This window comes from Ceratotherium simum, chromosome 5 (genome assembly GCF_057802395.1).
Source record: "Ceratotherium simum simum isolate JZ-2026a chromosome 5, ASM5780239v1, whole genome shotgun sequence".
Taxonomy (NCBI): domain Eukaryota; kingdom Metazoa; phylum Chordata; class Mammalia; order Perissodactyla; family Rhinocerotidae; genus Ceratotherium; species Ceratotherium simum.
The window spans coordinates 35,020,125-35,041,751 of record NC_141904.1 but is presented as its reverse complement, the minus strand read 5'-3'; the positions used below and the strand labels follow the sequence as shown (position 1 = coordinate 35,041,751).

The window sequence follows — 21,627 nt, the reverse complement described above, 5'->3', positions numbered from 1 at the left end:
TGACTAAACCACTTTTATGATGGCAGATACTCGTTGAATAATGGCTTGGAATCATCAAGTTGTTGCTTTGACTTTGCCTATGGAAATCTAAGTGTGTGGTGTCCTCAGGGTTTGAGGGCTTTAGTCTCCAGTGCCTAATGCAGAGAAAATTCATTAGAGCCAAACTTTCAAACAGGAATTACCTAGGTTCCTTTAAAATGGGACTCATCCTAGATCTAACCTAATACACCTTTGTTTGAGTTGTATTAATTAGGTTTCACTTAGTTATGCTATGGCATATATGAGCCCTCCCTTCCCAACTCAGTGGTTTACATTAAGAAAGGTTTATTTCCTGGTCACATTTCATGTCTACTGGGGGTCAGTGGCAGCTCTGCTCTGCCCCATGGTCTTCAACCCAGCATCCCAGCTGAAGGAGGAGCCCAACCTGGGACAATCCATTCTCACAGCAAAGGGAAAGGAGAAAGAGGCTAGCAGAAACTCACTATGGGGGGCTGGCCCGGTGGCATAGTGGTTAAGTTTGCGTGCTCTGCTACGGTGGCCTGGGGTTCGCAGGTTTGGAACCCCAGGTGTGGACCTACATGCCACTCATTAAGCCATGCTGTGGCAGCATCCGACATACAGAATAGAGGAAGACTGGCACAGATATTAACTCAGTGACAATCTTCCTCAAGCAAAAAGAGAAAGATTGGCAACCGATGTTAGCTCAGAGCCAATCTTCCTCACCAAAAAAAAAAAGAAAAGAAAAGAAAGAAAGAAACACACTATGGCTCTTAAAGTTTCAGCTAGAATCGGTCACATGACAATGGAATGGCGATATCTACCCCTGCTATAGGGAGGCACTGCAGGTTACCAGGCAAAGGCAAGGACGCATCCTCTTACAGCAAGAAGGACATTTGAATAATTGAGCACAATAATAAAATCTACTGCAGGCCATAACAATCAATCCCCCATCTGCCAACTAGAAAACATCCATCCTCGTAACCATCACTTAGGTAATCAGAGTGTGTTGTGCAATTTCGGCATTATTGCCTTCTGTAAGCACCTCGCTATCCCATTCCTCTTCTGGATAGGTTATTTTTCTGTCTTTTGTTCTAGCAACCCAGCTTTACCTCATCTTCTGACATGTGTTTCTGTTTTTCTTTCTGGAGTGAGTGCCTATGGCTTGACAAATAATCAATGGTGAGGTAAAAGCAGGTCCAGTCAACAGCTTTTGATTTACTTCCATCAGTAGGTACGCACTATTCTGAGGCACTTCAACTGACTATTCCAGATCCCTGCCTTCCATTTGTCGGGGTTATAAAGTAGAAAGTAAAATCACCGAAAAATCTGCCTTGTGATGTAAGTTTCAATTTCCTTTTTAAAGAAAGCTGACCCTTTTGTAAGCCTGAAGATGAAAGTTGCCAGTTAAATGCAGATATTTTTGGCTATTCTGCCTTGAGGTCAGTGAAGTAGAAGAAGATATTAAAGATACTTCCTCAAACTGGGCCAGAACTGGGTTAAAAGATGAGAGGATTATTTCAGGAAGCCACACAATAATCCACTCACACAGGTTGAAAAACTTAATTTATGCAGCGTTTTTAGACTCCAAAAAACTGTCCGAGGAGATGGGTTAGTCAGCCAGGGTAGCGCACGGTGTCGCCCCCCAGGTTCCATTTTTAGTGTTCCATTCAGCAGAACTCCATTATTTCAAAAACTAAGCAAAAGCAGGTTTTAAAAAGCAATTTCATCATTTTCTACCTATCTCTGAACAAGTAAATCAAGAAAGTAGTCCAAGATTACTTCTCCCACTTAAAATGGAGCAAGAAAAAACGAAAACCTTAGAAATTTCCTAAAATACACAAGTTGAATGACCTTCAAAATTAATGTTAAGGTTTAGAGCTTATCTCATGGTTATATTCTCTTGTTTGCTTGTATGATATATTAGATTAATATATATTAAAGATGAAAAGCCTTCTCATTAAACGCAGTACAAATTAGGAACATCTGCCCTCAGTGCTGTGCATTAATGTTGTTCTCGGAGTGCTAGCCAATGCAATGACCAGAAAAAGACGTGAGCTTTAAAATATTTAAAAGGAGAAGACCCAAATGCGTTCATTTTAGATTGTGTGACTGTGTATCTATAAAACCCAAGGGCATCAAATAAATAACTTTTAGAAATTTACTACAATAGATCTAAAAAGTTGAATATCTCACAATGTTTTTTCTTACATCAAGAACAAGAAAGTAGGAGTTAGAAAATTGAAATTTATATCAGAAGGCAGCTTTTTAGTCAAAAGAATTTCATTACCACATAGCAAAAAATACATTAAATAACTAAGAGTTAACTTAAATAAAGGATAGTACCTATGGAAGAAAACTATAAAACTTTAAGGCCAAAAAAAACCACCTTAATGTTCCGGTAAAATTTCTGTTTTGCAAATTATTCCAAATGTAGCCACTTTAAACAGCCATTTTATTATGCTCATAGATTCTGTGAGTTAGGAATTCAGACAGAGCATAGAGGGAATGGGATGTCTCGAGCCTCATCTGGGAAGACTAAATAGCTGTGAGTAATTCAATGCCTGGGGCTGGAATGTTCTGGAAGCATCTTTGCTCACATGTTTGATGGTTGATGCTGGCCCTTGCCTGGGACCTCATTTGGGACTGTCACCTACATGAGGCCCCTCCAGGTAGCCTAAGATTTCATATAGCATGGTGGGCTCAGGTTAGTCAGACTTCTAACAGTGAGTGTCCCTGAGATCCAGCTGGGCACTGCTCCACCTCTCCTGACTTCACCTCAGAGGCCATGCAGTGTCCACTGCATTCTACTGGAGACTAACCTGCCAACACACCACAAACCCTCTCCAATTCAGAAAATCTCTTTGAGAGGAATGCCAAAGAATTTGCAGCCATATTTGTAAAAACCACCTCATTTACAAACTGAAAACACCATAATTCTAGATGAGAAGATTAATTTTTCCCTAATTAATAAATAGGCTTAATATAATTTTAGTCATATTAAGGGAAGGTTTGTTTTTTTTTAATTTCTCAAAGTGTTTCTAGATATCATCTAAGAGAATACATGAGTAATAATAGGTAAGAACATTTTGAGAAGGATGAATACTAAAAGGCAAGTTCCTCTCTGAAGCAGCTTAATATTTTATAGTATTACAATAAATAAAACAGCTTGGATTATTCTAAGCAGAGACATATCAATCTTACAGAAGAGAAAGCTCAGAGCCAAGTATTCATAGGAATCATACATGTTTCCAGTACGTATTGGAGAAAGGCAGGCTTGTTCCATCAGTGGTGTTGAGACTCCTGGTTAAATGTGGGGGTATAGGGAGCATATCTAATTTTATGAAAGGTACAAATGGAATGTTCCAATGGATTAAAAGTTTTAAGTGTTAAAATCAAATCAGAAAAAAATATTTATTTAATCTTGGTATGAATAAAACTTTCTAAGAATAACATCGATGTTGGAAAAAATATATATATAGTTGATTAGTCTAATTATATAAATATTAAAACTGTACATGAAATAACTAAAATAAAATTAAAAGCAGATAAATAACTTGCAACATGTAAAGCAATCAGATAGTCAAAGTTCTTAATAATAAAGGGTTCTTCTAAATCAGTAAGAAAAAGATGATCAACCAAAATGGACAAAAAACATGAACAAGCAGTTCGCAAAAGGAAGACATTCAAATGGCCAGTGGGTAAGTTGAAACCCAGGGGGTACTTATGGGAGAGTAAGCACACAGGTGTGGAATAATGATTACCTGCGAGAAGCAAGAGAGCTCTTTGATTGGAGGGTGATATGGCTTTGTTATGTTGCTGCCCTTGAGGTTCAATTTTGTGAAATATCATTCATTACTTATTATTACTCTACTTGAACATGACTTAGTGTCTGACATCCTTAACTCTTAAGCAAAAGAAGATTGGTTTTAGCCAAAGCGACATGTTTCTCTGTGCCTTTTCTCAGTTTCCCCAAGTTGGTCAAGCATGTCAGACTCCAAGAGCTGCTCTCTCCCCTTCGACCCGGCAGGTAGGAAGCATTCCCTAGTCAATGTCTTGAGGGCTATTTTTCAGATATTCTAAAATGATAGATCTTGAATAATAATAATAATAAATACATTATCAATCTAATTCAAACTTGGTCTTTTTACATGGCAGACCCCTCTTTGTCAAACTGTTACATAGAACTCCAATATATAAGACAGGTGAAGAGGAGCTGGTTTAGGCTGAGAAGGGCCCTGTCTGCTTTGCCTCCTTCCTGCCCCCTGCGGCCGCCCCTCTTCCCCTCTGCAGCACTCTGTAGGCTGAAGCCCCCTAGAACACAATTGGACCACCACATCTTCGAGGAAAAAGCAACTTCCGATTTTAAGCACTAAGTTAAAGAGTATTGAGGGAGGTCCATAACGAAGAACATATACTTCACTTTTGTTAATTTGCTCAAAATGTGCAAACCTAAAGCATTTTATTACTTAAGTAAACTATCTGGATTGCTGTTAAAACCTGTTGCTTAATATTTACAACATTAATTGTAAAAACCCTTTATGAGTATTTATACAGATTTCAATGAGGAACACCTAACACTTAACATTTTCTCAATATTTTTATGAGTAATACGGGAACAATAATTATTTTTAAATACCCTCATGGTAGCTCTCTTCGATTGAGTAAAAAAAAAAAGAGTAAAGTACATAAACATGTGACTTTTAAAAGTTCATATTTTGCCTCTGAGGTTGAAACACCAGGCATTGTAGCATGCACAAGAGCTGAATAAAGAAATGCAGTGAGAAGATATGAAAACTAGAGATGCAAAGAAAAGCCATAGGGAGAGGTGGGAATATATACTGTGCACCTAACTTTTGGATGGACAATGAACATCTGTATTTGCCCAGATCAGAAAAGGTCAAAAAGACAATTTGGACTTCAGTTTACTCCAGAAGCAAATAATCAATGCACAAAAAACTATAAACGAGGAAAGATGCAGGTGGGTGGGTGCAGGCTGGTGGGCACGCCGCTGGGGCATAATTTGAATGCCTTGGTAGGCTGTGCAGAGCAAGATGTCTCTCAGGACAGAGCAGCATAACATCATGGGATCGCTTCCCTTTTTGTTCTCTGCCTGGTCAGGCCCCAGAATCTACTATAATAACCAATAATTCTGCTGCTCAGCAAGCTAAACCTCCGAAGCCTTATAGGCAGGTTCTGTGCCTTAAAATTATGGCTGTACCAACATGGGACCGCCTCCCACATCTGTGCCTGTGCCACTAGGTAGGAGTTTTGCATTTATGCCCCAAACATCCTCACTGGCTGTTAGAAGCTTATGGGCATGGAATGAATCAAAAGAGAGTTTCAGCTGCTAATTGCCCATTGCCAAATATCAAAAGGAAATCGGATTCTCGGGGAAAGTTACCGTGGGAAAAGGAATCAGAGTTTTCATCCCTTTAGAACGCCTTCAGGTGCTCCCCCTCTCACCGAGTGTGTGAGTGAGGTGTGAATGCAGCATCTGTGTGGCTAAAAACGAGTGAATCTGAGCTGCTTACTGTAGTGGGCAGTAGCGCAGGGACCAACTTGAGGGCCACCAAGCTGTGTCCTTGCTAAAATGGCCAGATGCAGTAATTAGAAATATTGGACCACTGCCCAGAGGACCTAGAGAGAAAGCTGGGACTGTACTCATTTTCTCCTCTCAGATGCAGTGATACTCTTTGAATACGTTAAGAATCTTTGAGTAATCATCTCACGATGTACAGTGTATCAAAACATCACATTGTATGCTGTAAATATATACAATTTTTATTTGTCAATCGTACCTCAATAAAGCTGGAAAAAATTAAAATAAAAATAAAACCTAAAAAAAAAGAATCTAAGGGAAACAAAAAAAAGTACTTTTTGCCTCTGAAGATCCTATTTACTTTGCTGACCCATCAATTTCATCATCTGTTCTGGACCAAAGCAAGTTTAATAACTCATGAGAGAAACTGAAAGAATCCAGAGGTGTCAAGACAAAGTGTAGAAGGTGCCCTGGAGCACATGGGGCTCCTGATCAGTGTTTCTCAACAGGGGCATCACTGGCATTTTGGGCAACATTATTCTTCCTTGGGCAGCTTTAGTCTAAGCACTGTGAAGTGTTTGGCACCCTTGACCTTCACACATGACATATAAGAAGCACCCTGCAGTCATTGCAACAACCAGAAATGCTTAGACACGTTTCCAAATGCTCCTAGAGAGGAGTACCACCCCTGGCTGAGAATTACCGAATAACTTGTCATTTTAAGGAACAATATAGGGATCTCCCAGTATGGGCTAAAATTTGGGCGTTGGCCCACAACAGTTACTGAGGAGCTATTATCTCAGATGGCTGCTGTGACACAATTGAGTATTAAGTTTTTGCTTTATAGAGTATGTAAAACGTTTGTTATGTCCATTCTTCAGCTAAAGCTTTCAGTTCAGTTTGGTTTATTTTTATGACTGTCATTTCAGCTGCCATGAATATATGACTGACATTAGGTTCATTGGAATTGCTGTCGTCATCATTTCTATGTTGTAAACACCACATGTGAAGCTAACTGTGTTCTTCAGTCTTTCTGGGATTCTAAACTCTTCGTTTTTGTAGCTTTGCTCATCAGCATTGGAAAGGGTATAAACAGGGCAGTTCTTTTAAGTTTAAGCGCTTTTCTATTTTGTGCATGTCTGATTTTGAGATATACTCTGGAGGAAAATAAGGGTAAAAATCCATATTTCACAAAAGGGATGCCCAGTCAAAGTGTGGCCTGTTTCTCTGTGTTCTGTCAAGCTGAAATGATCTCTTAGATGCATATGATTTCATGGGCTGTAGACCACCAATTTTACATAATTTAAGCCTGGGAGACTTATACCAATGCAACTCATATCTAAATTATTGGGGGAGGATATCAGGGGAAATGAGTGAGGGTCGTGCAAAGGAGTAAGAGAAGAATTGGGCAAGTAAGGAATGGCAGAAATGTATTGAAAGAGGCAAATTGATTCTTCAAGCAATCAAAACAAAGAGTTTCGTTGTTTCCTGGGTTATGGTTAAGTGTTTCAAACACTTTATCAGGTTTTACGATTAACAGAAAAGTTGGCTAGCAACTTCTTTGAAGGTCACTGGTTTATTATAAAATTGACACGAGCAATTCAAGAAGAGATTCCCAATCTCGTCTTCCTTCCTCTCTCAAAATTGTTTTTCCTGTCCAAAACACTTCTCAAGTCCTACCCTACCATTACCCCTTCCAAAATCCTAGTTAAGGACTGTCATTCTCCCAGGCTTGCATCATGATAATAAGAACTTGAGGTGCCTGGTAATTATATAGCCCACCAGGCCTATCCTGTTGAGAGATTCAAAATCAGTTGCTCTTGATGCAGGCCTGGGACCAGGTCATTTGTATCTTCAGGCACATTTGGGAAGCACCTAATATTGCTCTTCGACCTTCCTTTGATAAAAAATAAGTGGCAGGACAGCACAAGGAGACTCTACAATTTTGCATACAAGCTTATGAATATGGGGACAAATGACCTTTTCAATATATGACCTTTTCACATATCCAAAGAAGTAACTTTTTTACTTGTAAAATATTTCTGTATTCTGCAAAATACTTACAACACATAGAAATTTCTAGAATACAATAGAAACTCATCCCTACCCACAATTCATTTCAATGGAAAGCTTCTCTCCCCACCCCACTCCCCACCAAAGTGCCAAGATAATCAACAACTGTCTTACTTTTTAAAGGAAAAAAAAGAGTTTACTTTGTCAATTTTTGTCCAGGTTTGAAAAAAAGCTGGAACTTAAATAGACGTTAATATAGAAGTGGCATACATGAGGTGCAAGATTTAATTTCTAAAACTACTAACTTACCATCTCTCAGAATTATTTAAATACAGTTTAGATGCCTTTGGGAGAAAGAATAATTTACAAGTTGTATTTTCACAGCATTTTCAAATGCTCATGTCTCAAGAGATAATAATGAAATAGGATAATAAAAGACCAAATGTGAATGTAAATTATTTAAAAACAAATTCATTTTAAGAAATTAATAATACTAGTTTGTATTATTCAGTATCTAGCAGATGCCAAACTCTATGCTTGTTGTATTCGTATATATTATTTCATTTAGTCCACATCACAATCTTACAAGGAATTATCAGTTCTTAATAGAAGAGGAATATGAGTCCCAGAGGAGGTAAATATTTGCCCAAAGTCACATAGAATTTCAGGAATTGGGTCCCAGGTCAGTCTAAACTAGTTTGTGGGTCTATGTATGTTTAGTCTAAACCATATGTTAGCATCTAAACTGAGACATTTATAACAGTGAAAAAGGATGCTGTTGATAATTACGGGTATAAATTGAGTCTGTCCTGAGAAAACTGGATATTTAGTTACTCTAGTGTGAACAGAGCTAGTTTATTTAATCATCAGGCAAAATAAGCATGAGGGGCATAGGAATTGAATAGGAGCATATAAAAATATTTGCTAGCTTTTAAAAATGGCTCCAAGATACAAAAGAAAAACTGCAAAATCAATCATGAAGATTATGTGAACTTTGTCAACCACAGCTCAACTGAAATCTTCTATAATTATATGTAAATTGTATTTAGTAAGTATGGTGCCTACATTTAAATGTTTGATCTAACGTGCTGTAGAGCCTCCAAAGAACCTTGAGCCATACAGTTCCATTAGTCCATACTGCCCACCATGAAAAAATCTTCATGTGCCACCATGTCCAAAATACCTTCATTCTTTGCACATAACAGTGGTCCACAGGACCCTTCTTGTTTTCAGAACTACAGAGAAATAAATGATTTGCTTAAGGACATGCAATTAGTGGAGGAACTGGAAGGAAACATCCCAATTCAGAGCTCCATTTCCTTTCCAGAGTGTGTGCTCTAGACTCTTCTTGAATAAGAATATTAATCTCCATCATATACTCTGTTCACGGCATTACTTGCTGCACCTACAATATCATATTCCATATTTCATAAACCTTACAAAGAAGCGCTGTACTATTATTATCATCTCCTGCCTAGAGAGAAAGAAACTGGAGCCCTGGGAGCTTAAGTTATTTGCCTGATCTCATGTAGCCACATGTCCTCTTAGAAGCTCTTTTGTTTTTTTAAATTTATTAATTTATTCATTTCTAAGTTTACATACAGGTAAAATTCACCTTTTAAGGTGTATAATCTATGAGATTTGACAAGTGCGTGGCGTTAGCTGCTGGCAAGGCTTTATATTAGGTTCTGGGGGATATAAAGAGAAATAAAGTAAAGGTTCAGCTTTGAACAGAGCTTAGAGTCCAATGGTCATGTATCCACCACCACAATAACATGTGGTTTTCCCCTTTGAGTCTCCAAATGCTCTAAGAAATGTGCAAGTGTTTTAGCAGTTTCTTCCTTTACTAGGGGTGGAAGCTGCCAGTAGGATCAGGCATAATCAAAATTTCTGCAGTTCAGGGCTGTGGGCTCAGAACAATTTTACACAAAAGCAAATTGTTTTGTGAGGGCAAATGCCTATTCTACGCAGAATGTCACATTTGGGGCAAAAGACAAATTACTCAAATTCATATTTGGAAATACAAGGGAAAGTTTCCTATGTTGTGAGGTAGCAACTGTTTTGTATCAGGTGAGAGATTCCATTTACTACATTTTAAAGATGTAAAGCTAACCATTACCACAGAGAAATTTTTATATAAGACTAAAAAAATTGCTTTTCCCTTTATAGTATAGTATGTTTATACCATAAGGAAATATTTCTTTCAACAGCTGTTCATTTAGCGACAACCTCCCTGGGTAACACAGAGGTTACAAACTGGAGGATATATATTTAGCTGAATTCAAAACCCATTTCAACTCTACATGTTCTGAGTTGCATGTGTAAAGGAAATCCAGTTTTTATTTATAATCAGAGGAAACCCAGATATCTAGTTCAAAGATAAAAGTGTTCATTTAGCTTTTAGGAAGTGCTTATATGCAACATATTGTGGAGCTCTTTCATGATTAGTAATTGGTGGAATACAGTTTTCCACTGGAGAATATGCCTTTTTTTTTTTTTATCTGAAGCTAAAAGGGAAACAGAGACACAAATCTGTGTTTAGATTTTGTGATCCAATATGGGTGTTCTGATGACCTTGCATTCACTGGCTCATGAAAGGACCATCATGATGCTTTAGTTATGGAGACAAATACCAAAGTAATTAATGAGCAAATAAAGGAATTGCAGGCTTTCCCACATGTCTAATTTTCTACATCTGCAGAACTGGGCATTCAAGACTGACTGGGTAATCTCTCCAAGGCTTTTCTCAGATTGTTGATTGGCCATCAGCTTGTGTGGACTGGGAAAACTCGGTTTGCTTCCTAGACTGCCAGTGCTCTGGCCTGCACCCTTCTCAGAAGATGGAAGGCACGTGGAAAGTCCATCCAAGTTCTTTGAATGGTTTAAGCATGCTAATTCTTCTCTTGGACTGGAATTCTTCCATTTAAGTTCTGGTCCTTGATACTGTTCCTGCCCTGAATTCTACCCCCTGCCTTGATCCACATTGTATTTCTATCTGGCCTCAGAAAATCTGAGATGTCCCCAAACTGTACAAAAAAAAAAAAAAAGTGACTTAATGGGGAAAGGAGTTATGTAGCTTGTTATAAGTCTCAGGACCAGTTTGGGGTTGAGTGCCAGATACAAAGTGTAAACATTTCATGCCAAGTCTTTCCATGAGCTAGATTTTAATATCCTACTCGGGAGAACCTGCCTCAAGTTAACACGGAAGTTGGGGCTTCTTTGGAACCCAGATTATTTGGGAAGAAAGTATAAATCAAATTATTTTTGTGATTGTTCAAGAATAACTGTGCTAGAAGAAAGCCACAGTGGCAACCCTGTCCACCCATCCGTGGCTCTGGTTTCATGCTCTGCTGGAGAATTAGAGTCAAAAAGACCTTTATCATTTCCTGGCTTTATACAGAATTTCTGAAAAAAGCCCAGTGAACATCATTTTCTATGTACTTTTTCCTTTGAAAGGGTAGATTTTACTTATCATAATGAATTTTTCCATTTTGACCAGGAAGTCAATAAATGATGTCCAAAGCCAAATCTAGTTTATCACCTATTTATGTATAGCCTAGGACCTATGAGTGGGCTCAACATTTTTAAGTGGTTGAAAAATCATCAAAAGCAGTATAATATTTCATATGTGAAAATCATATTACACTGAATTTTATTGTTGCTAAATAAAGTCTTATTAGAACACAGCCTACTCATTTGTTTATATGTTGTCTAAGGCTGCTTTCATACTATGATTGCAGTACTGAGTATTTGCCACAGAGATTGTATGATTTACAAAGCCTAGAATATTTACTATTTGGAGCTTTACAGAAAAAAAAAGTTTGCCATCCCAGATCTAGAACAACTAACACTCAAGTATAGCGACTGAATTAGCCCCCTGCTATGTTGCTTTCTCAATGTTTATGTTCTTCATATATTGCAAGGAGTAGCTTTGGTGTGGCTATAAACTCTGTTCTGGGGAATACAGAACGGCCAAAGTCATATGAAGTTTAGTGTAAATATACGGAAATTAAAAACTCTTTCAAGTGACTTTTTTTGTGTGTGTTTGAGGAAGATTAGCCCAGAGCTAACATCCGTTGCCCATCTTCCTCTTTTTTGCTGAGGAAGAGGGGCCCTGGGCTAACATCCGTGCCCATCTTCCTCTATTTTATATGTGGGACGCCTGCCACAGCATGGCTTGATGAGCAGTGCATAGGTCCGTGCCCTGGATCCAAACCTGTGAGCCCCAGCCCACTGAAGCAGAGCGTGCAAACTTAACCACTACACCACTGGGCCGGCCCTCTCAAGTGACTTTTTATAGAAAGAAAAAATACGGTAGATAATTTTCCTCATTTGATACAACTCTCTTTAAGGCAAGATAATCTTAGAAAAAATGTTAATTGCAAGAAAATTCTCATCATTTATTCTTCAGTTTATTAGTCTGCCTGCCCACTCCGTGCTCTACCCACAAGATTTGCAAATTATTATGAGTTTAGCCTCCTACTCCCCAAAGAATCTCTGCTTCCTTGGAGAAAATGGGATGTAGATTAATTAAACAGAAACTGAAAAAACAGCTCTAAAATCTGGAGTTTGAGGAACATCGATTTTTTCATCGTTTAGGGGAGAATTTAGCAAAATACAAATCTCTCTGGATTTGGTAGAAATTGCTGTCTAGAGTCACAGTAGAAGGGTATGTAGTCTTTCTCCCTCATATTTGCTACAAAGCCCTCACCTCCTTTAATTATGGGTTTGTCTTCTCAGCCACCCTGGGTGCTGTGCTGCTCCATATTTTACAGGTAAAAAATGTGACTATTTCACCCTCGTAGCAAATGATGGGAAAAGTTGTATGAAGATCCTAAAGTCTAGGACATTTTGAACCATTTACTCTTGTGATCTCTGGGCCAGACTTTGAAGAACTGATTTAGAGGTTTCATGACTGAGTCCATGGTTTCACTGAAATGCTATTGTAACTGAAGCAGTTTCACGATTGAACAATTGAGAAATGTATAGGTAAACTATGGCACAGTAATATGGTGGAAGACGAAAACACCATTCAAAATGGTATGGAGACTATGCCAACATGCGGAAACAAATATGCAAAATGACATCGAGACTCATGACTAAAATAATATACAGCCACGAGGAGCCAAGAGAGTTAAAACAGAGCAGCACTCCCCAAAATGGAGTCTCCAGCCCCGCGCAGATCCGTGAACTGGGTGTTACCAGTCTGCAATAACAAAAGTATGGAAATCGAGAGTTACTGTTTAGAAACTTTTATAAAACCTTAGCAGAGTAACTTTACTGTTGAATTTAAAAATAAAAAAACCAAATTGGGCTTGTATGTATTTGTGTCTTTTTTATTTCATTTTTATGTAGTAATTCATTTTCATTTATTAAATCAATTTTACTGTTTTTCACAAAAGTGTGTTTGTAATACATTAGAAAAAATAAACTGCCTCACAGAGAGTTTGGGAAACATTTTGCATATTGAAAAAAAATGTGCTGTTAACATTAAATATGTTACACATTTTTAAGAAGAAATGTCATTTTATGGACATTAAAATTTTATTTTAATAAAAGGCTGTGATGGTGCCTGGTCAGTTACTTGTTATCAAATTAGTGTAATTGGCCAGAATGAGAGAGTTTTTTTTTCCCTTGGGTTTAAGCAACTTACAAATATCAACTTATAAATATTAAAGGCTATTTGATGCTGCAGGGGTGTGACAACAAAATTCTGTGTAAATGACTAAATCATTGCTGGGACATAATTTAAGGGGGGAGAAACAGCAACCCCACAGAAACATGTCAATTAAGTTCCTATGCAACCAAATAGAAATGTCAGTATCTTTCTCCACTTAAGATGCAGGGACCAGTGCGCTGAGGTATGAGGGAAGAATTTGATTTACAATTTGAAGGAAAACCAGCGGTAAAATAATTGAGAGCTGGAACGCAATCTCACTCCTGCCAAATTGCTTTCCTCCATGCACGCTCCATTTAGGGGCGATATTCAGATCTCCACATTTAGTTTGTGCATATTTTCTTTCCGCTGTGAATATTCCCTCCTGTTGGATTAGGACTGCTTTTCCGCTGTGATCAGCAACAGAGAATATCCAAGTCACCCAGCACTGGATTATGCCTGGAGCTTTATAAATAAGAAATGGTTGATTTTTTTAAGTGCAAAGGTGATAAACTGGCTGTTAATGAGAACATTGTTGGTCCCTAAGTTGCAAAAACACTGGTTCCTTTCAAATAAGCTTTAATTTGAGTTCATGGGATTCAGACATGGGAAAGCACTTTGCAAATTGTAATGAGTTGGTAAAATATTTGTTAACAACAACAACTTCTACTACAATTATAATTTGTGACAGAGATTTAATGACTATCGGGCCTTGGTGTCGCTTATGGCTTGCTTTCCCTTTGAAGTATTCGTAGACAAAGGAGGCCATCCCCTCTTGTCTGGGAGTAATTATCTCTAGGAATTAAGCTTATATTCGTGGATTCATAAATAAAATGTGTGTTGTACTGTCAAACCCTTGCTTAGGTGGTTCTCTGAGTCATATAGATATTTAGTCATTTATTTATAATGTTTGAAAGTCAGTGACAAAATTTGGCTTAGAAATTTGGTTCTTATGCCATATGTTTTGCCCATAGAAGCACATTCTCATGCCTTACACAAGAGCAAGAATTTAAAGATCAAAAACATCTTCATATGAAAACATCCCAGGGGCCCCCTTACTTTTATCTTTCTTGCTCACATTAGAAAATATTTTTGGTTTGCTTACAAGAAATGCAAACCTGACACTCATTTTGATAATTGTTTCATGTGACCCTCTGACACATTATGAGCTGGAATCAAAATTCTAATGCTCTCCAAAGGGGGAGAAAAATAGAGGCATTGAAAAGTAAACAGGAATAGACAATGCAAATTAGGTTTGAGCCAAGAACATGCCTGTTTTAAATTTAAAATTGGCTATAAGCCAGAGCCAGTTATACCCTGGGTACTGAGAGGAGGATGGAGATGAATATGAAGGGAATTTTTATTTAAAAAAAAAAATCTACAGAATCACAATCTGTAAGCTCTAAAATTGATAGTCTGTGACTCTCCTGGCCAGACATTTGTCCCATGTGAGCCAGGTCTTCCTAATATTGATCAGCACTGACACTATTGTGTTTTTCTCTCATACCTTCAGTTTACATTCAAGAGGCCACTTGTTCTTTGAATTAAAAATAAATATGCCTTTGTCATGAGCCGGTCAAACCATGACTCTACATAGCCCTGTGACCAAATAGAAGGATTTTAAGAGCAATAATTGAAAAATAGTGGGTTCTAAGTTTAAAGTACATGTGATTGTGCTCACTCACACTTGCATATACATGCGTGAGCACACACATATATGCATGTGCACACACACACACCCATTCACATCCACATCCACACCAGAAGCCCTCCTACCTGAGGTGATGAGGATGGGTTAGTTAAAGCAAATAATCCTAGAAAAAAATGTCGTGTACATAATGTAAATATTTTAACATCTATGTGCATTTATTTCCCCATCTTTTTTTTTTTTTGCTGAGGAAGATTCGCCCTGAGCTAACATCTGTTGCCAATCCTCCTCTTTTTCACTTGAGGAAGATTCACCCTCAGCTAACCTCTGTGCCAGTCTTCCTCTATTTTGTATATGGGTCACCGCCACAGCATGGCTGCTGACGAGAAGTGTAGGTCCTCACTGGGAGACTGAACCTGGGCTGCCAAAGTGGAGCATGCTGAGGTTAACCTCTAGGCCATGGGCCAGCCCCTATCTCCCCATCTTTTGATGGAAAGGTTTTTTTCATCAAGTGGAGATTTCCAAATGCTTTCCAAAAGCAAGTGAGGCTTTTCTTGAGTAGCGATCTGATGATTAGAGGGCCTCTACCATTTTCTCATAAACTACATTCTTCAGGAATCCTCTGTCATTTCCAGCTCAGGTTTCTTTAAGTGGAGTGAGTCTCAGGCACCTGTGTAGCCATCTGTATGCAGAATCAGTCTGCACTCTCAAGATTTTGTCTTAAAGCTTTTACAGTTCTCTCACCACATCTAACTTGGCAGCAATGGTTTTTGTTTGTCCTGCTTTATCTAGTCTGTCCGAAAGATTCAACTTAGTTTTTATGGAAAGCACTCTTATTTTGCACTTACCTTTCATTTTTCTCATATTATTTCACTAGGTTTTATAATTCTAATAACAAATGGTACTTGCATAAAGAGTCTTGGAAGAAAACTCAGCTGATGCTTGGAGCATTCAAATTCAAGGGTTTCAAACAGACAAGCAGAGGCATAGTAGAGAGTTACCTACTAGCTTCCAGCTTCCAGCCTCCTATGGACATTCGTCACTAAGTTTTGTAAAGAGAATGGAGGTGGTGTTGACTTAATCGTGTTTTTCTGGTCTCTAAAAAGCTCAGAATAAAATTTGTGACACATTTCTAGAAATTTGTAGAACCTGATGGTCCACATTGTTTCACTAACTTGACCTCTGATTTCATCTTCTTTTTGTACATTTATTTTTCTTTAAAGTTCGTATATTTTCTTTTCATTATACTGTGAGAGACTTCCAATCCTTTGCTAGAATGCAATGTGATTATGCTTCATAGGTGTCTGTTTTTGCTGTTGTAGGAACCAAGTTGTCCAAGTTTTACAAGATTTAACTTCTAAAATTAGCACATGAGGAAAAAGTACTTAGTTAAATTTACCCTTAAACATCCCTTGAGAAGACTGTGGTTGAGTCCAACACATCAGATCTCCATATATCTAAAATACCCAATGTTTCCACAAGCTTGAGAACAGATCAACATTATGTTGAGTGTCAGATGAAGTAGTTTGGCTTGTCTTCAGGGGAGTGTCTGACAAAATATAGGTATGTTTAAAAACTAGAATGGTGTGGGATGGTCACGCCATGAGACAGGCTTATGGAAACTGAGATTTATGCCCCTCATCTATGGAGTTTTAAAGCACCTTGTGCCTGGTGTTATTTATGCATGCATTCCTCCCTTCTGGATTAGCTAAATCTCGTCTTCTTGAGAAGATGAGGACAGAAACTCATTATATTTCCTTTCCACATATTCACATAGGACATGCTCGAAAATTTTTAGAGTTAAAATAAAATGAAAATGGAAAACGTTTGCTTGTATTTCCAAGCCAGTAAGAGAAGATTCTTAATTCTTTAACTCAGCGTTTCAAAATCTAACTTCACTATTTTAAAAGTTTTAAACCTTGTTTTTGGATGGTCACACTACTGATTTGAAAATGGACTGATATTCCCATATGGTTCTTTATTGGCCTAATTTCTTCAAACATTAAATGTTTAAAAAAATTTGTGCATTTGGATTATCAGGGCCCATTCTTCTCATGTTAGCTAGAAATCCTTAAAATATGGGCTTCCTAATTTTGTTACCAACTTTACACCTCTTAATAAGAGAAAGAGTGTTTATATTTCTCATATTTCCTATTAATAAACTAATATACTGTTAGTCTTCAAAATAGAACTGCGCATAATACCCATATTAGTGTTTTCCTGGGTAGACTCAATGCAAGGGTGTTATTTTGTGGGGTTTTTTCCATCTATGACTTATTTTCTTTATTCAAGATGCCTGAACTGGAGTAGTTTTCAGTTCAGACAAATTTGCAAATGTAACATTTGACACTTTTGAGACTATGACACCTGAGGACACCTGATTTGTTTTTAATGAGGCAGCATTGCATAATGATTTAGGTTTCAGAGCGTGGGTTTGGGTGAGACTGCCTGCTTTTAAATCTTGGCTCTCCCACTTACTGAACATGGGACTTAGGCCATTTATTTAATCTCCATGCACCTCAATTTCCTCATCTATAAAGGGGCATGTTAGTAGTATCTCCCTCATGGAGTTATTGTGAAGATTAAGTGAATTAATATACTAAAGCACTTGAATCAGTCCTCATATGCCATAAGTTCTCAATAGATTGTTATTATTAATGTCAACCTTGTTGCGTACCTGAGAATGGGATCCACACCAGCGGATGCCGGTAAACATCAAATGACTGGTTAGAATGCAGTTGTAATGCCTTCGTGTTCTGATCTTTCACCTCCTTCCCTCCTCTCACCCATGCAGGTGGCCCCAGCCATTAAGGAGAGGATGATGAAGAAGGGAAGCCTGATGCTGGGCTACCAGCCCCACCGGGGGAACGTCAACTTCTTCCGCCAGGTGGTGATCAGCCCTCAAGTGAGCCGGGAGGACATGGACTTCCTCCTGGATGAGATAGACCTACTGGGTAGAGACATGTAGCTGTGGCTTTTGGTCCCCCAGAGACACGGATCCTTTCCCAGGAAGGGTTACAGATCCCGAGAGTCTGGGGACACATAGGAGATTGCAGCCCCTCTGGTGAGAAATAGGAAGCATGCCCCATCCAGGCCCAGCAAAACCAAAATGCTAAGCAAATAGTGTTAAGGACTCTTTAGCTGCCTGGGCACTACTGTTGCTATAAAGGAGGAAGTGAAAATGGGTTTTCTCAAGGATTGTCCCTAGGACACAGCCTTGAAGAGAGTTTAGGAGGTACCAGGTGGGGCCTGGGTTCTAAGTTTTCATTGCTCTTTAAAGAACATATAAATAAATAGTTTAAAGCAGTGGTTCTGAAAGTGTGGTCCCTAAACCAGCAGCGTCAGCATCATCTGGGAACTTGTTAGAAATGCAGATTCTCAGCCCCACCCCAGACCTCCTGAATCAGAAACTCTGGGCTGGGGCCCAGGATTCTGTATTTTAAGGAGCCTTCCAGGTGATTGTGAGGCAAGGTAAAATCTGAGAACCAGTGGTTGAGTGAAATCTTGTAATGACTGAATAATCACTCTGATGTTTGGCCAGCAAAGCAATATCTAATATCTCAGTGGCCCCTGAGCCAGTCTTTGAAAATACAGCTGTGGCATCTGTAGCACAAATGTTTAGGGGCATCAGGAGTATATCAAAGCTATTTCTTAAAAAAGTTTCTTTATAAAAATGTTTACTTTATAAAGTTTCTTATAAAAATGTTTCTTTATAAAGTAAAAAATAGATGTTTACTTTATAAAAATGTATCTTTTATGCAGGCTGAATGTTGACTCTCAAAAGTTAAAATTAACCATTATCTATTCTAAATTATTTAAATTAGAGGTAAAGATAAAAGACAAACACTTTGTAGTGTGGCCCTTTCAATCAATGCAATAGTCCTAATTCACTTCCCAAAATCATTTGTGTCATTAGCTGAGAGTGGACATTACATATACATGTCTCTAACCGTGTACTTCTTTAGCGTGAGGGGCCCATTTCTTATCTTGCTCTCTGCTTGTAGGAAATAACGAGAATGAAGTCCAGGGTTATACAACATTCCCTTTCTCAAGCTTTGAAACGTCAGTTTAGACTATTAAGTGGTTTATATTGAGCAGAGAATCTGGGAATTAGACGCCTTTCCAGTACAAACACCTCCTCCATTTCTCCCGGGAGTGGACGATTTTAATTCTGTCTCTGATCCTGGTTCTAGATTTCTAGGAGAGTTTTCTTTGACTAAGAAATAAACAGAATTCAGAGGTGTGAGTGCAGAGTTCAACAAGTAAGATTACGCATCTAATTAGAGCTGATTTGGAAGGCAAATGATTGACGAGTGCTCAAGTATTAGACTTAGTGTATTCAATAACCTTTTCACACTCCATCATTAACTTATGTCTTTTAAATTTTGAAGAGTAAAAAGCAGATGTGTACTATTTGCTTTTATTCCATATTTGCCATTTTAGGGTGTGTGGTTTCTCCATGTCTCTATTTGTCAAAGCATATTTTAATCTTTCTCTGAATTACTTCAATCTCTGGTGATAGCTATTTGTGTGTGTTTTGCATTTTTTTGCCTTTTTATTTTAATGTCTTCATAAAATGTTCCTGAAATTGATGTTTGCAATAATTTGGGTTTCATGAAATAAAAAGCAACATTGGCACACACTTAGTCTTGTTGACTTTTTTTTTCTGGTCATCTCCTCCTTACTGAATTGTACCAATACATTCTAGATGTAAATGGGGCTTGGTTGGCATTTTAGCTAAATAATGTTTTTTAGTTAACACCTTGAATAAAGTGGAAAAAGCAATTATAGCAAAGTATGGATTTGCCTCGTTTAGCCTTTCATCATCTACCAGGCAAGCGTTGGGAAACTCGATAGCCATAGCTCAGCTCCTGTTGGGCCTTGTTTTGAGAGATGCCAGTTCCTTGATCAATGAAAAAAACAATTACTACCAGATACTTTGAAAATTCCATTCTTTTTTCCTTAAAATGTTCCGATATGCCACATCCAATCAGGTATTTGATTGAATGGTCAAGAAAAACTTTTTGATAAATAGTTAACTGTAATTCATTCACTCATTAAAAATATTGATAGGGGCCGGCCCGTGGCTTAGCGGTTGGGTGCGCGCGCTCCGCTAGTGGCGGCCTGGGTTCAGATCCCAGGCGCGCACCGACGCACCGCTTCTCCGGCCATGCTGAGGTCGCGTCCCACATACAGCAACTAGAATGATTTGCAACTATGACATACAACTATCTACTGGGGCTTTGGGGAGAAAAAGGAGGAGGATTGGCAATAGATGTTAGCTCAGAGCTGGTCTTCCTCAGCAAAAAAAAAAGAGGAGGATTAGCATGGATGTTAGCTGAGGGCTGATCTTCCTCACAAAAAAAAATATATATATATATATTGATAGTGTGCCTACTGTGTTCCAGGCAGTTATCTAGGTGCTGGGGATATGCAATGAATATAATAGACAAAGTCCCTGCTCTTCTGAAGCTTTCAATCTAGTGGGGCAAACAATCAACACGTAAATATCTAACAAGTCATATGATAAGTATTTTGAAGAAAAATTGAAGAGAGTAAAGGGATAGAGTATGAAAGTGAAGGTGGCGTGTGTTATTGGAGAAAAGTTGGTTAGGCAGGGCCTCTCTGATAAGATAACATTTGAGTGGAGACTAAGAAAGTGAGGGAGAGAACCACATGGGTATCTGGGAAAGGGTATTGCAGATGCAGGGTAGGGTAAGCCAAAGGCCTGGGAAGCTGCATTCATGGTTTGTCCAAGAACAAACATGGAAAGTAAGCGTGGCTGGAGCAGAAGGAATGATGGGGTGAGTGGTAGTTGATGAAGTCAAAGGAGAATCAGGCCAAGGAGTGAGCCCTGGGACACCAGCTCAAGATGAAGAGGAAGTAGCACAGAAGACTGAAAAGGAGCAGCCAATAAGGCAGAGAAAGAACCAAGAGAGAGTGGTTGCCCCGAGGCCAAGTAAAGAAGCATTTATCAGGAAGGAGGGAGTGATCAACTGTATCAAATGCTGGGAAAGGGGCAAGTAAGAACTGAGATTTACTTTAGAGTTGGCAATATAGAGGCTGTTTATTTGTTGAAATTTTATTTGCTAAAAATAAGCAGTTAGAATATGATTTTCAATATTTCTTCTAGTAGTCATCATACTTTATTCAATCAAAAGACTTTTAAATTCCTGTTCTGCCTTTTGATTTTTTAACAATGATTCGTTACTGGAAAGAGATCTAGTAACATAAAGGGACTTAAACTTAGGGAAGTATCACATTGCTAGTTGGATCAGAGAGGATGAGGTTTAACAGCATGTAACAGAAAACCCAAATAATTGTGATTTCATTAGAGGGGTTTATTTTTCTTTATTCAAAAGAAGCCCCAAGAGAGACACTCCAGATATGGAGTACTACATTTGGGTACCACATAAGCAGACAAGAACAAGGATCTGAGAGCAAGCAGCCTATTCATTTAGTGATCCTGGGAAATACTGTTTGGGAAGTGGTGAAGCAAGATGGAGAAGAGAGGGAAACCAGGATAATGAACATTAGTGAGCAAATTAATGCTGTGGACAACCGAGGCTCAACCCTGCCCACGACCTCTGAGAAAGAGTGTAGAACATACCTCAGAGACATCCCATCTGAGGGGTGAGGAAGATGGGGTATTAATCCGTTGGTGGATTAATTGGTTGAGGGCTGATCACAGGGCCATTAGCTCCCTGACCATCCCGACCATGCTTCTGCAGCTCTAGGAAGCCTTCGGGCAGAGAGCACAGGTGTTTGTAA

General features: G+C 38.5%; 1 protein-coding gene across 1 annotated transcript in view; it reads left to right on the top strand.

Annotated features, from left to right (window-relative positions):
- The window catches only part of GADL1 (GAD like acidic amino acid decarboxylase 1), a 156,412-nt gene extending 137,916 nt beyond the window's left edge, over positions 1-18,496 (top strand). Inside the window, exon 15 of the mRNA XM_004419453.3 lies at positions 17,651-18,496. Coding sequence (XP_004419510.2) covers positions 17,651-17,824 — 174 coding nt within the window. The 3' untranslated portion in view covers positions 17,825-18,496. The remainder of the gene's footprint in view (positions 1-17,650) is intronic.
- The last annotated feature ends 3,131 nt before the right edge of the window (positions 18,497-21,627 follow it).